The following is a 15,418-nucleotide window of genomic DNA, read 5'->3' on the forward strand; positions in this document are numbered from 1 at the left end:
GATTCCTTCTTTTAGACCTAAAATGTTGAATTCGCCTGGAATTGTCCTTTAAGTGTCTTGCCTCACTCCCGAGTCCATGACCAGCAGATAGACACCATCCTTTCGACTGTGCATGCAGTAACAAGGGAGATAGAGCCGTATCGCCCGTAATTAGCTTAGCTCAAACACTGGAAGTGTATAGGTAGTGTTAGCCTGCCTCCACCTAAAGTCGCTAGTTAGCTTAGCTCAAACACTGGAAGTGTATGGGTAGTGTTAGCCTGCCTCCACCTAAAGTCTTCAGAGAAACTCTTCAGCAACTCTAAAGGGAAACCGGCGGGCCGATCTTCGTCTCAGAGCTGACAAAACTCTCCGATAAGGCATCTTGAGCGGTCAAATGCTGGTAACGGGACGAGATCGGTCAAAACGGAGGGTTCAAGCAAAGACAGTTTATTTTGTTTCAAGCTAGCTAAATCGAGGGTAGGTTAGCGTCCTATTTCAAAGTAAAAGCACAAATTCTATCGTCATGGTTTTCTGTATGTAAAGGGCAACGGGTGTTTTATTTTGTAAAAGTAACCGTAAGTGCGTTGGTCACAGCGGTTAGCTTGAGTAGCGCCAAATTCGTCCGAACAAATGAACGACACACTGCTTATCTATATATTAATGGCTACTTTCTCGCCTAAAAATGTTTGAAATGTTGATAAAGTGATATATTTACACAGCTTAGAGCTAAAATGAAATCAGCTTCTGACTGCTGATTTCGGCTCGGGTAGGAGGCAGGCTAACACTACCCATACACTTCCAGTGTTTGAGCTAAGCTAATTAGCGACTTTAGGTGGAGGCAGGCTAACACTACCCATACACTTCCAGTGTTTGAGCTAAGCTAATTAGCGACTTTAGGTGGAGGCAGGCTAACACTACCCATACACTTCCAGCGTTTGAGCTAAGCTAATTCAGATCAGATCAGATGAACTTTATTGTCCCCAAAAGAGGAAATTCGTCTTGGGCAAAAGTGCACCGTGTAGCAACAAGACATATAGGTAAGCAGCAATAGGCAGTGACAGACATACATACAATGGACATAAGTACAACGACAGACATGCAGGCAATAGACATAAGTACCGAGACAGACTTACAAACGATAGACATGTGTACAGTGACAGACATACAGGCATAGACGTACAGACGAAGCAGCATTGCAGAGCATCAAAACCCTATCAGTCGGCATTATCAGTTCTAAAAGAGAGGTGAAAAGTGAAAGTAAAAAGGACATAAGCTTGGCTTAGTAAAAAAAAAAAAAAAAAAAAAGATAAATAAGGAATTTAAAAGATCCTAAGATCAAAGAAATTTGCAAGAGTAAAAACTCGAGCTATGCTACGCTTCCTCCAATTAGGAGGCCACCAGCCTAGGGTTGATGCTGGTGTGAATAGGGACTGGCTGTTTGTTCAACAGAGCAATAGAATTAGGGAGGAAAGAGTTTTTATAACGATTGCTTTTGGGGCGGCAAGCTCTTAAGCGTCTGCCCGACGGTAGCATCTCGTACTCTACAGAATGTGTGATGGATCTGACATCACTCCCTGAGCCAGTCGTAGTACTTTCTTTTCAAAGATAGTCTGCAGTGTTTGAGGGTCACTTTTACCAATTACTTTCATCGCTGTATTTACAATTTTTGCTATCCTAGTTTTGAGCTGGACAGAGAGAGACCCAAACCATGCTGCCATGCAGTATCTTATCAGGCTTTCTAGCACTGCGTCGTAGAATGTTGACATGATTTTCCTGCTCACCCCAAAAAGTCTTAGTCTTCGGATAAAGTGCAAGCGTTGTGCCAATTTTGCACACAAATGGTCCACATGGACATTCCATTTTAACATGTTGTCCATTTGTATCCCCAGATACTTATATGAGCACACCTGCTCAATTTAATTACAGGCGATACGGCTCTATCTCCCTTGTTACTGCACGCACAGTCGAAAGGATGGTGTCTATCTGCTGGTCATGGACTCGGGAGTGAGGCAAGACACGAAAAAAAATGTTGGTGTATCCCTTTAAGACTAAACCTATCTCTTATATTTTCTACTGACTATAATGCACTGGGGGAAACACTGCTGATTTAAATGACCTTGTGTTGTGAGCAGTTCTGTGGCCGGTGAAAACATTTTGGCCAGTATAATTCGCAGGTAGGTCAAAAAGTTAATTTTATACCTTGCTGTCAAGTGTGTGTGTGTGTGTGTGTGTTACCTGTGTGTGTGTGTGTGTGTGTGTGTGTTACCTGAGCTCTGGCTCTGCCCTCGTAGTTTCTTGGTGATGTTCTGCTGCTGCAGGTTGAGGATCCTCTGCTGTTCCTGCTTCAGCCAGCGGAGGCGTCCTCTCCTGAACGCCGGGTCCTCGTCCATCAGCCGCTTAACTCTGATCTCTGGTTGGTCGCCGCCAACGCCTCCTCCGCCGCCACCGTCAACGCCAACGCAGTAATTTCCGTCATCGCTCCCTTCTCTCTGAGGAGACTCGCTTCCTTCTCCGTTGACGTCGTCGTCCTGGAAACAGAGGGAAAGCAGAGGTTGAGGATTGACTGACTGAGCCGTTCCATCGAGCAGCGGCGGCGGCGAGCAGGGGGTAAAACAGGAAGTGAAGGAGCTGAGGAAACGCACCTGGACAGGTATGATGCTCTCCATCTTGATCATCCGGTCCCTCAGAGCTTTGATCTCCTCGTCCTTCATGTTGTTCTGCAGCTTCACTTCCTGGAAGAGGACGAGGAGACGCCGATCAATCAAAACATCCGACAGATACACTGCAAAAACTCAAAACTTTTCCAAGAATATTTGTCTTATTTCTTGTCAAAATGTCTCATTTCTAGTCAAAACTAATCTCTTTCCACTTAAATTAAGACTCATCACCTAAAAATTAACTTGTTTTTAGATCATTTTCATTTGTTTCAAACTAATTTTCACTTGAAATCAGTAGAAAAATCTGCCAGTGAAAGCAGGTTTTTTGTGCTTGTAATAAGAAAGAAAAACTTGATCCACTATCAGATTTTTCTACTTATTTCAAGTGAAAATATGTTTGAAAGAAGTAAAAAGTGTCTAAAAACAAGCTACTTTTAATGTGACGAGTCTTATTTTAAGTAGAATTAGATTTGTTTTGACTAGAAATGACATTTTGACTAGAAATAAGACAAATATTCTTGGTAAGATTTTTAGTTTTTGCAGTGTAACGACTTTATTGATTGATCAGGAGCTATTGATTATCTGAACAGCTATTTTTCTCTTGGCAGGTTAACAAAGTTACTTAATGAATCGATAAAGAGAGGAGGCTCTGAGCCTTGGACTCACCTCCAGGATGTCGGTCAGTTTGTCGATGTGAGCCTTCAGGTCGTACGCTTTCCCTTTCTCTCTTCCCACTCCTGTCCCTCCTTCTCCTCCTCCTCCTCCTCCTCCTTCTCCTCCACCACCACCTCCTCCCCCCTCCTCAGTTGGGGGGCTCCTCTCCTCGCCAATGCCCACGGTGTCACAGACGTCTTGGGCCACGGCCCTCCAGCTGTCCTTCTCGCCGGCGTCCTTCTTGGCGTACATGCGGCACAGCTCCTTCATCTTGACGATGGACAGAGCTTCGATCTCCTGACGGGAGTGACGGAAATCTCCCAGAGCAACCTGGAGGAGAGGGGAGGGGGGAGGGTTCAGTGTTACGATTATCACGTTTATTATACATTAATTAATTTCACAACATTTCGTCCAAATTTGACAAACCTGGAAGAGGAGCTTCGAGAAGCTTCCGCTACAAACAAGCTTGAGATATAGACTTATTTAATTTTTTTCAGGACAATTTCTAATTTCGGGGCTTCAATACAAGACGGACATTACATACGAGCAGCATGGAGGCATTTGGATGTTTTTTGGTGTGTCATTTTGTTACAAAGACAGTTGGTATCCATTTGCAACCGTCATATGGACATGCACTGCTACGCCGAGACCCCCTGTAACTCAGAGAAGCCACGGAGGACTCTGAAACTTCTCCCAGCCCTTAGTCCACATGAGGGGGAGGAGATAATTAAGAGTGAAATTTCAATTTTGGGTGAACTATCCCTTTAAGTTAATTTTAATCTTTTTTTTTTAAATTACAAATGACACCAATTCAATACTACGTTAGTTAAATGGACCAGTATCTGAGCATACACCTTTACTTTGGCGCACATCTGCAGATATGGTTCCGACATAATCTTTTTTGAGGAAGTGACGGTATTTAGGAATCTTTACGATTAATTAATTCATTTCATTTCATTTCATAACCTTTATTTAAACTCGGAGATATATTGAGGAGTAACCTCATTTACAATATAGCCGAGATGAAACACAAAACATATAAGGACAGAAGACAAGACATTTGAAACATACAAAAACATAACAGAATACCGGAATTTAAAGGTGACTAGGGTAAATTGAAACATAGTAGTAGTGGTTATGGTTTTAAATTGTCCTATTGATAAATTGTGTTTGCGTTTAATACCACGATTAATTGAAATGAATTAAAAACAAGTAATGGTGAGGTCCCTACCTCGTAGCAGATCTCTTTGACGGCCTGCATGCGGAGGTCGTCCATGGTGACGCGTTTGGGGTCTTTGCTGATTCTCCTCCTCTGAGGGATCTGATAAACTCTGAGCGGCTCCCTCCTCTTCCCGCTGCTGGGGAGGCCGCAGCGCTTCACGATGGACTGGACCTGGGAGGAGACGGGTGAGACAGACGGGGGAGACGGGGGAGACAGACAGGTGAGACAGAGACAGGATAGAAACTCTTCCTTCATCACTTTCTTCAGTCACTCGTCAGCCTCTCTCACCTTGTTGGCAGGAAGCTTCTCTCTGAGGGAGGAGATCAGACGCCAACTCTCCTCACAGGAGCGTTTGTCTGAGTCGTCGCCGCTGTCGCTGTCGGCGTACTGCACACACACACACACACACACACACACACACACACACACACACACACACACAGAGTTACAGAAACACACAGCAACATCAACACTTGTGGCCTCGCTATAAGAAGCTCAATGAATCCTTCATTGAGTCACAGTCATGTAGTTTACTATCTAAAACGAAGAAAAAAGAAAAGCAAAAAAAGAAGAGAAGAAGAGAAAGAAGAAAAAAGAACAAAAATAAGAAGAAAAGAAGAAAAGAACAAGAAAAAGAAAAGAAGAGAAAAAGGTAGAAAAAAGAAGAAAAGTAGAGAGAAGAAGAAAAATACAAGTAGAAGAAGAGGAAAAGAAGAAAAGTAGTAGTAGAAGAGGAGGAAGAAGAAAAGGAAGAAAAAAAGAAGAAAAAGGGAAGAACAAAAAGAAAAGAAGAGAAGAAAAGGAAGAACAAAAAAGAAGGAAAGAAGAGAAGAACAAAAATAAGAAGAAAATAACAAAAAAAGGACAAGAAGAAGAAAAGAAGAGAAAAGGGTAGAAAAAGTAGTAGAGGAAAAGAAGAAAAAGAAGAAAAGTAGTAGTAGAAGAGGAGGGAGAGGAAAAGTAAGAAAAAAGGACAAAATGAAGAAAAAGAAGAAGAAAGGGAAGAAAAAAAAGAAAGAGAAGAAGAACAAAAACAAAAGAGAAGAACAAAAAAGAGAAAAAGAAGAAGAACAAAAAGGACAAGAAGAATAAAAGAAGAGAAAAGGGTAGAAAAAAGAAAAGTAGAGAGAAGAAGAAAAAGACAAGTAGAACAAGAGGAAAAGAAGAAAAGTAGTAGTAGAAGAGGAAGAAAAGAACAAAAAAGGACAAAATGAAGAAAATAAGAAAAAGAAGAAAAAAGGAAAGAAGAGAAAAAGAAGAAAAAGAACAAAAGAACAAAAACGGACAAGAAGAAGAAAAGAAGAGAAGTAGAGAGAAGAAAAAGACAAGTAGAACAAGAGGAAAAGAAGAATAGTAGTAGAAGAGGAAGAAGAAGAAAAGAAGAAAAAAGGACAAAATGAAAAAAGAAAAAGAAAAGGAAGAAAAAAGAAGAAATAGAAGAGACCATCACTCACCTATAATTAATCTAATCTAGTCTACTGTAGTCTAGTCTATACACCGAGTCGGCAACCAAGGAAACGTCACTTTTTCAATGTATTTGCGGTGCAAAATGGTACACAACAACTCTTAGGCATCGTCTCCGAGTGTCTAGAGCCGGCGCCGGCGGCGACCAAGGGAACGCCACCTAAACGTCCGAGCCCGTGGGGGAAGACAAACACTTCCTCCATACACAGACGGATGTGACTGACTGTGAGAGTCCAAATATTCTAAAGTGTACGGACAAATTGGGGGCTCGTCCGGGACAACAATCGACCCGGATCGTGATGAGTTTTTTAATATATAGCTCTTTGTCAGCAGATACAAGTGATTCAAACTAAGACATGACAGCAGACAAGCGTTAGACAAAGGTTTAAAATGCCGCGTTTTCACACGTATATGTCTATGGGGGAATCGGTTTGTTTTCCCCCACGGCTCTGACCGGAAGTGACGTTTCCTTGGTTGCCGACTCGGTGTAGTCTAATCTAATCTATTCTAGCATGAACGCACCAGTCTGTGTTGCTCCAGCAGCAGATCGGCCTCCTCCTTCTCTTTGCGGTACTGAGTCTCCATGTCCTGCAGCCTGAGACACAGACAGACAGAGAGACAGACAGACACACAGAGACAGAGAGGAGACAGTGGGTCAGCAGGCGTGTCTCTGATTTACAGACTTTCACCTCGGCCCGTGAACCCGTCGTCACCTCTTCTCCATCTCCAGCTTGATGTCGATGCCTTGTTTCTCCAGCAGCTCCTTCTGCGCGTAGTTCCAGTCCTCCGGCTCGCTCTGCTGCTCCGCCGTCACGCTGCGCTCCCGCTCCAGCCGCGCCTGCTCCGGGTGGTTGAACCGGAACACGTGGTTCTTCCCCATCACGATGCGGTTACCTGGGCGACGGGAGGCGACGGCGAGAAGAAAAACGTGAGACATGTAATGTGCAGTTAAGGGGAGACACTACAGGTGAATAGGGTAAAAGTTTTAACTAACAGATATCATCATGAAACTTCCCAGGTTTATCACTTACATTAAGACAAATATTTTTTGTATTACAAGTTTTGTTAAATGTTATGTTTAAATATGTGAATTAGGCAATATCTAATTAAATATGCCCTAATTTGCATATTTCCAGAACCGAAATCTGAACAATGGAATTGTTGTTTTATTTTGTTGACATATTAGAGTCCAAAGTTTTTACAGAGGGGATTTTAGATCTTTTTGTCACTCTGTAAATGAGAAAATACTGTCACCAGCCCTGTTTTTAGTAATAAAATGTTATGTACCCATGTATAAATCAGGCTGTGAATGATATATCAACAAACCCCTCTGTAAAAACCTTCAGAATATAGAAAGGGATCAATGTGGAAGGTTTGGTGTCTGTAAGTGCTGCTGAAGTGGAGATTTCGAGCTCAGAGTCTAGCTAAATCGTACTTTTACGATTGGTTTCGGATACGGAGTAAATGCTCAGAGCTACGCTACAGAGGCTGATGGGATTTCTTGGTTTCCCTCATCAAACTCATCAAATACACAATCCAACAACTCCACAACGCTCTGGTGGACAAGTTGTGACCTGCACATTCACCACGCTATGAGATAATAACACAACGTTACCAGACAGAGTTGTTTTAGAGGGAAATTCATGCAAAACTGCTGATGCACGTTGCCTTCAGGGACAGTTTTTCATCAACAGTCTCTGTATTTCCCTCTAAAACAACTCTGTCTGGTAACGTTCTGTTATTATCTCATAGCGTGGTGAATGTGCAGGTCACAACTTGTCCACCAGAGCGTTGTGGAGTTGTTGGATTGTGTATTTGATGAGTTTGATGAGGGAAACCAAAGAAATCCCATGAGCCTCTGTAGCGTAGCTCTGAGCAGCTCACGGCTCTGCTCCGCCGTTCTAAAAATAGCTTGCACCGACAATTAAAGGTAACGAACCTACTGCTATAAAACTATAGGGATTATTATGGCAATGGGCCAATTTGCCAAAAATGTTGAACTATCCCTTTTAAAACTAGACCCAACAAACACAAACACTGTGTCGCAGCAGGTTCGAATCCCTGGTTGTCGGTATACCTTGTTTGAGGACGACGGCCTCGGAGATCTCTTTCCCGTTGACGTACGTCTCGGCGCCGACCAACGGCTCCAGAGTGACGATCACTGCAGCGACAAAGAAAGGTCAAAGGTCAGAGAAATAAAAACATAAAATAAACTCTTTTTTTTTGTTTTTTTTCAACGTCCTGACGTCACAGAGAGTCAATGGATGTACACACACACACACACACACACATAGTGGAGGGAGTGGGGGAGGAGGAGGGGGGGGCACAGGAAACATGGGTGTGGATATGAAGGTGACGTCACCATGGCAACGAGTGACACGACAGCGACTGTTTGAAAACGATACCTGACAGATTTCCTGGCAGCTTTTTTTTTTTATAGAGAGAGAGAGAGAGAGAGAAAGAGAGAGAGTCACTCACTAAACACACACACGCCAACACACACACACACACACACATCTGCACACTAACACACACACACACCTGCGTTAAAGTAAAATGGAAACATCTGTGAGTGTGTGTGTGTCTTCAGATTCAGATTTATGAGGCGCAGTGACTCACTTTCACCACCAGAGGGCGACCAACACACACACACACACACACACAGGTGGCGTCTCACCTTCTCCCTGCTCATTGATCTCACTGACAAACACACAGTGAATTTCTTTTATAAAGTGTCCAGACAGTTTGATGTCCACGTCCTGCTGCCCCACCCTGAAACATGATCACATATACGATCAATATATAATCAATATAGTATGATACAACATAACATAACATGAGATAATATAATATAATATGATATAATAAAATGTAGTATAATATAATACAATATGATATAACATAATATGATAACGTATAATACAATATAACACAAGATAATACAATATAGTAGCCTATAACATGATATAATATAGTGTAATACAATATAATTTAACATAATATAATAAAATATAGTATAACATAATATAACATGATATAATATAAATTATAATATAGTATAGTATAATGTAATATAATTTAACGTAAAGTAATAAATTATAGTATAACATACTATAACATGATGTAATATAGTATAATACAATATAACATGCCGTAGTATAACATAATGTAATATAGTATAATACAATATAATTTAAGATAATATAATAAATAGTAAAACATAATATAATATGATATAATAAAATATAATATAGTATAATTTAAAGCAGATAACAGCGGCACGGCCGTTTCGGCTAATGCTGTGTTCAAGGCAGGCTTTTGAAACCGTAAGTTACAGCTTCAAGTCACAACTACGACTTGGTAGCGTTCCAGGTAACCCGTAGCTCGTGTTTTTACCATCCTGTTGTCTGTGAAAGTTCCCTATAACGGCCACTCGTAACTTCCGACCCGTGAACTCGTACCAGATCGAACTGGTATGACTTCACAGGAAGGAAAAACACAAAGTACGAGTTTCCTTGAACGCACCATGAGTTAGCAGCCCCCGCCCTTGTCAGGCATCAATTGGTCCTCGTGCTACGTCACCACATTCACGCGCATCCCTTGGCTGCACACACAGCCCTTCATGCCGTTCTCTCCCCTCATTGGATAACACTTGTATCCCACAAGGAAAATTTTCTCCTCGGGTTACAGCAGAGCAGAGTGACGGAGAGACTCGTGTTTAGGCTGAAATACTTCATGTAAGTGATTGCTGACGGAAAATAGGACTATTTAGGACTTATATTAACAAAAACATTCCACTGATATCTGCTTTAACGTAATATAATAATGATATAATGTAATAAATTATAATATAATATAGTAAAGCAACAATTATAATGTAGTTTTAATAGAAGAAATCTCTTTCTGAGAAGTATCTAAAGAACATTTTCCAATCGATAAGTTGCCAATAATTAGCAGACGGATCAATGAAGTGTGATTAGTCTGACCTGGTGAATCCCTCCTTGATGTAGTAGAGGAGACACTCTGACATCAGAGGGTCTTCATTCAGGTTGACCAGGTGAGGCGTCTGCAGCGCGCACACACACACACACACACACACACACACACGGGAACATCAGTCAGTGTATCTATGACATCACTGTGACATCACTGTGACATCACTGCGTGGACACTCACCCCTTTAGGAGAGAAGACGCCCAGTGTCCCTCCGTCTTCTTTGATGGACACGCCCATTTCTGCCAGCAGGGACTCTCTGAGGGCGACACACACACACACACACACACACACACAGATTATAAATACTGAGCTCTGATTGGTCGGTTGTGTTACTGTATTGTTCTCCTGCGGATGCGAGCGTCACCTCTCCAGGCGAATAGATTCAGTTTTTCTCAGTTTCTCTTCCCACGTTTCGTTGAGTTCAGCGATGATCTTCTCCGTCTCCTGCAACACACACACACACAGTCGGGAGGTTAGTATCTGTCTACCTGTCCGAGGCCTTCAGGTGTCCAGGGAGTAAAATTGACTTTTTAACTCATCAGCCAGCCATAAATCAAGAGCATATTATATTGATTTGAGAGCATTATTTTATGATTTCACATTCAGATTTTGTGATATTGTCTGTCAAAACTCTAGCCTAGAAATCTAGCTGCACCCTAGCGGCAGCAAATCTCTTTGCTCCGTAGGTCTAGAAACGAGCCATAAGAACTTTTTGAGTCTCGAACACCGTTTGTGTTCACCAATCACAGCGCTCTATCTGTTTAGAGAGCCGTTGGGCAGGCTTAACGCGATGACGACATACTTGCGAAGGTGAAAAAACATGACAAGATGGCTTTGGCAAAGGAATCGTTTGAATCGGCGCCGCATTGGCATCAACTTTGAAAGAATTAAACTTGTCATTTTCTTTAAAAGTTGCGCAAGAAACTGCACTGAAGTCATTCATTTCGAAGAAAGATATTTGGTGTTTTGCCGACGGGATATGGGAAAAGTTTAATCTACCAGCTTGCTCCGTCATCCTGCTCTTTGCTCTGATAGGTCGTAGCGCTGCCCTATTGGTGCAGAGGCAGTTTGAAAGACAGCCTTCATCCCGCCCCCTGGATTGAGCCGAGGTCTACCGGTCGCTGCCAGACTAGACATGTTAATGATATAGGCTAACAAAACTCTGCTCTCGCATTCAAATTTGTCCTGCTCGTGCTCAAACTGTGTGCTCGCACTTCGTTATAGTTGCTTGCGCAGATTTCCGGCGCTCAAGATCGAGCTCTTCTTCTTGCGCTGAGGAAAATTCTGCTCTCGGATTTCTGCTCTGCTCGTGGATTTTCTGTCAACTGTCAACCAATAGAAGGCCATACCAGCTACTGTTGACCAATCAGATTATCCCTGCTTCTTTGTGGGTGCGTTCGCTGTACTTCAAGGATCATCTACTTCTGCCCTCCAGGCTGTTAAATGTGGTGGTTCCCTTTATGTTTTCACAACTTTTGGAATAAAATATCAGTTAATCAATACACGAGCGCCCGTGCTTTTCATTACAATAGCTACATAAACATAAAGTAGTAGTAGTAGTAGTAGTAGTAGCGGATGCGGCCATGGGTGCCTTAGTTTTCTTTTTGAGCGCTCCGTAGGGGCGGGTAGCCGATATGTTCTGTTTATGGCGGGCAAAAACTGAGTTTGGCGTGTTAATTTTGCACACTCATGATGATGATGATGATGATGAAGATCCTACCAATAGCATCTCAGCCGCCTCCTCTTTACTGATGGGCTCCGTGCCATCTGACTCCTCCCCTTCACCCTCCCCCTCCCCCTCCCCCTCCTCTCCGTCCTCGATCAGGTGGTCGGGGTGGACGGGGCCGTCGCCCTCGGACGCCGGCTGACCCGCAGCTGTGGAGGAGAGAGGTCAGAAAGGTCAGGAGGAGAGAGGAAGAGGAGGAGAGCGGAAGAGGAGGAAGAGGAGGAAGAGGAAGGAGGAAGTCAGTGTATCCACCTTTTTCCGAACGTCGAAAAACGTAAGCCAGTTTTGCCGGTTATGCTCTTCCGGTGGAATTTTATGTTTATGTTTCCATGGCTTCGGTAGTCGCGGTAAATGCATGAATTTTCTTTTTTTTTTTTTTTTTTTCAATGAAAATCTGTAAAACGCATGGATCATCACACTAGAAGCTTTTAACAGCGGATATCACACAAATTGACATCCGTGTTAAAATCCAGCGTTAAAGGGACAACGAGGAGTTTCTATTTGGTTATAAAAAAGTCTCACGTTAATGTGGATGAATCTACGTTACCACATATCGATAAATATATTGTTTTGTCTCTATCGTTATTTTGTTATTATTAGTGGTGGCGGAAATGCTGGGCGAGCCGACCAGCTTTCTTTACTTTCGGTTTCGTGGCGAGTCATGAGAATAACGCCGCCGAATCGCCGTTTATGGTCGGAACTACGACGGTATGTGATCGTCTTCCAACCTCTGACTTTAATTCTTGATGAATGAAAACTTGAGTCTGTCTTGCGCCGGTCAAAGAATTTCACGGTGCACAGAGGCTCATAAATGTAGTGTGAAAACACTTCGCTTTTCCAAAACTCCTCGTTGTCCCTTTAACCCTCTAGGCGCCCGAGTTTATTTAGGAAAATATTAATTTGGATTTCAGGATTTCACAAGGCTGTGGCTTTTAAGTGGTGAGAGATAAATCTATGGTGTAAATGAGAAAAATATTCACAATGACCTAAAGTTTGTGATGGGAGTAAATGTACTCATCTAATTTGCATATTGTGACGTCTCCGGGTGGCAGCCCCATTGGATTACGTGACTTCCAGTAAAACTGAATTTTGAACATATTTACACAGAAAAAAATTATATTGACATCTAATCCCCAAAGTAAAGGAACAGGGGTGTGATTGGAGTACATTATTATTACATAATGCGACTTTGGCGGCTAGAGGGTTAATAGATCTATGCGTTTACCGCAACTATGACAACGACTGAAAACCATGGAAACGTAAACGTACAATTCCACCAAACCGGTCAAAACCGGCTTCCGGGTTTTGACCATAGATGACGTTCGGAAACTTGTGGATAAGTGTCATCATCATCATCATCATCACCTGGGGGGGCGGAGCCATTCTGAGGTGCGATGCCATTGGCAGCATTGAGTGCCAGCTGCAGCGGGGACGGGGCCACACTTGGAACGCCGCCGGGGCCGTTGTTGTTGTTGTTGACTGAGAGAGAGAGAGAGAGAGAGAGAGAGGGAGAGAGAGAGAGAGAGAGCGAGGGAGAGAGAGAGAGAGAAAGAGAAAGAGAGAGAGAGAGAGAGAGAGAGAGAGAGAGAGGTGCGGAGACAGAGTCGTGTTTCATTTTTTAAGAAGCAGGAATCTCTGTCATCCTGGTTATGTAAAGAACAGCTTGTAAATATCTGCCAACCCCACCCCTCACACACACACACACACACACACACACACAGTTGCTGTTGTCTGTAAATACCCGTCTCTAGGCGTATAGCACACACACACACACACACACACACACACACACACACACACATGCTACACATACCAAGTTTAAATAAACACACACAGTTCAATAGAGACAATATGGTGTATACCACTGAAATGTGTTTCTTATTACATGTATATAACAATGAGACACAATCTACTGTGTGTACACCAGTGTAATGTACATTATACCGTGTGTATACTAATATACCAGATGTACCAGTGTAGTGTAAAATATATTACGTGTGTATACACCATATACCAAACACACATAGTGTATATTATATTGTGTGTACCAGTGTAGTGTACCTGAATAGTGTGCCCTTGATATAATGTGAATGTACCAGTATAAGGTATATCACATGCCAGTATAGTGTGTGTGTGTGTGTGTGTGTGTGTGTGTGTGTGTGTATACCAGAAGAGTGAGTACTACGTAATGTACCAGCATAGTATGTATATAGCATATTTGTTGTCTGTGTATTTTTATAGTGTGTATACACCAGTATAGTGTAAATTATATAATACAGTAAACTGTGTATATACCATTTTATTGATTGTTGGTTTAATTCTATTTAAATCTATTTTAAACATTATGTATACACCAATATGTGTGTGTATACCACTACAGCGTAAATGCTATAACCCACAGTATAGTGTGTGTATACCACTACAGTGTAAATGCTATAACCCACAGTATAGTGTGTGTATACCACTACAGTGTAAATGCTATAACCCACAGTATAGTGTGTGTATACCACTACAATGTAAATGCTATAACCCAGAGTATAGTGTGTGTATACCAGCGTTATCCAGCAGCTCCTGCAGGCCCTGAGAGAACAGCAGGTTCCTCAGTCTCTCCACTTCAGCCTTCAGCTCTCTGATCAGTTTGGCGTTTGGATCTTCATTGATCACAGCGTTACAGCGAATCTGTTTGGCCCGGTCAGCATACCTGGAGGCACATGACACCGGGTCAGAGTGGATCAGATACGAGGGATAAGATCTCAGCCCTGCCATTGATCTCATTGATCTGTCAGCTTCTTTTTTTGCAGGAGATAAGATAAAGAGTTGATATCTGACCTTAGAGTGCTCAGTGTTTCTTCATAGTTGATGTCAGCAGGACTTAGAGCAGCTATCATGGCCGTCCGGGAGTTTCCTCCTGAAACACACAATGCAGTCCAACTTTACTGTTACTGTTTGACTGGTCGTAGCTCTGGGACTGTAGATATGTCTGGTGTGAGGTAAACGTACCCAGGTTTTCCTTCAGTAGCCAGGTGAGAACAGAGTCTCTGTAGGGAATAAAGTCACTTTTCCTCTTCTTACTGCTCTGCTGCAGAGGACAGAAGACACACGTTGGTTTTTCATCTTTAATGTGAACTCAGTCTTGATAGAAACACAAAGTGTGCGTTGACTAACCATTTCAGCCAAAGCTGATATCACTTTTCCCAATGTGGTTAGAGATTTGTTGATGTTTGCTCCTTCCTGTGCAAAAAAAACAAAGTTAACGTTTACTCAGACATCACAGTAGATGAGTAGATTTTTAGTTATTCCCATATCAACGTGACTCTATGACCTCTGACCTTGAGCCTGGTGCCCTTCGCGCCCGACGAGTCAGCTCGCTCGCTTCCAGCCAGGTCCACCAGACTGATCTTACTGACCTGAGGAGAAAGTCCAGAGGTCAGTCCAGTCAGCACAGAAGAGATACAGTAGATGAGTTACAGTAGAAATACAGTAGAGATACAGTAGAAGAGCTACAGCAGAGGAGGCAAGGTAGAGGAGAAGTAGAGGAAGTATAATAGAGGAAGTAAGGTACAGTAGAGAAAGTATACTAGAGGAAGTAAGGTAGAAGTACAGTAGAGGAAGTAAGGTAGAGGTACAATAGAGGAAGTAAGGTAGAAGTACAGTAGAGGAAGTATACTAGAGGAAGTAAGGTAGAAGTACAATAGAGGAAGTATACTAGAGGAAGTAAGG

The 15,418-nt window shown here is 42.5% G+C and overlaps 1 protein-coding gene across 2 annotated transcripts in view; it reads right to left on the bottom strand.

Annotated features, from left to right (window-relative positions):
* Window positions 1-15,418, bottom strand: part of LOC146968380 (kinesin-like protein KIF1C) — a 47,081-nt gene that overhangs the window by 4,964 nt on the left and 26,699 nt on the right. The window contains exons 15-27 of one of the 2 annotated variants that reach the window (XM_085759088.1): window positions 11,693-11,847; window positions 10,337-10,416; window positions 10,153-10,228; window positions 9,963-10,042; window positions 8,654-8,748; window positions 8,054-8,137; window positions 6,690-6,870; window positions 6,499-6,571; window positions 4,801-4,899; window positions 4,522-4,683; window positions 3,303-3,620; window positions 2,622-2,711; window positions 2,246-2,507 (exon numbers count right to left, since the gene is read on the bottom strand). In XM_085759088.1, the coding sequence (XP_085615214.1) occupies window positions 2,246-2,507; window positions 2,622-2,711; window positions 3,303-3,620; window positions 4,522-4,683; window positions 4,801-4,899; window positions 6,499-6,571; window positions 6,690-6,870; window positions 8,054-8,137; window positions 8,654-8,748; window positions 9,963-10,042; window positions 10,153-10,228; window positions 10,337-10,416; window positions 11,693-11,847 (1,755 nt within the window). Of the gene's footprint in view, window positions 1-2,245; window positions 2,712-3,302; window positions 3,621-4,521; window positions 4,684-4,800; window positions 4,900-6,498; window positions 6,572-6,689; window positions 6,871-8,053; window positions 8,138-8,653; window positions 8,749-9,962; window positions 10,043-10,152; window positions 10,229-10,336; window positions 10,417-11,692; window positions 11,848-15,418 lie in introns of both variants that reach the window. The other variant, XM_085759087.1, reaches the window with a different exon arrangement.

The sequence above is a fragment of the Trachurus japonicus genome, chromosome 18 (assembly GCF_045865225.1).
Source record: "Trachurus japonicus isolate A0001 chromosome 18, Traja_1.0".
NCBI classification, from domain to species: Eukaryota; Metazoa; Chordata; class Actinopteri; order Carangiformes; family Carangidae; genus Trachurus; species Trachurus japonicus.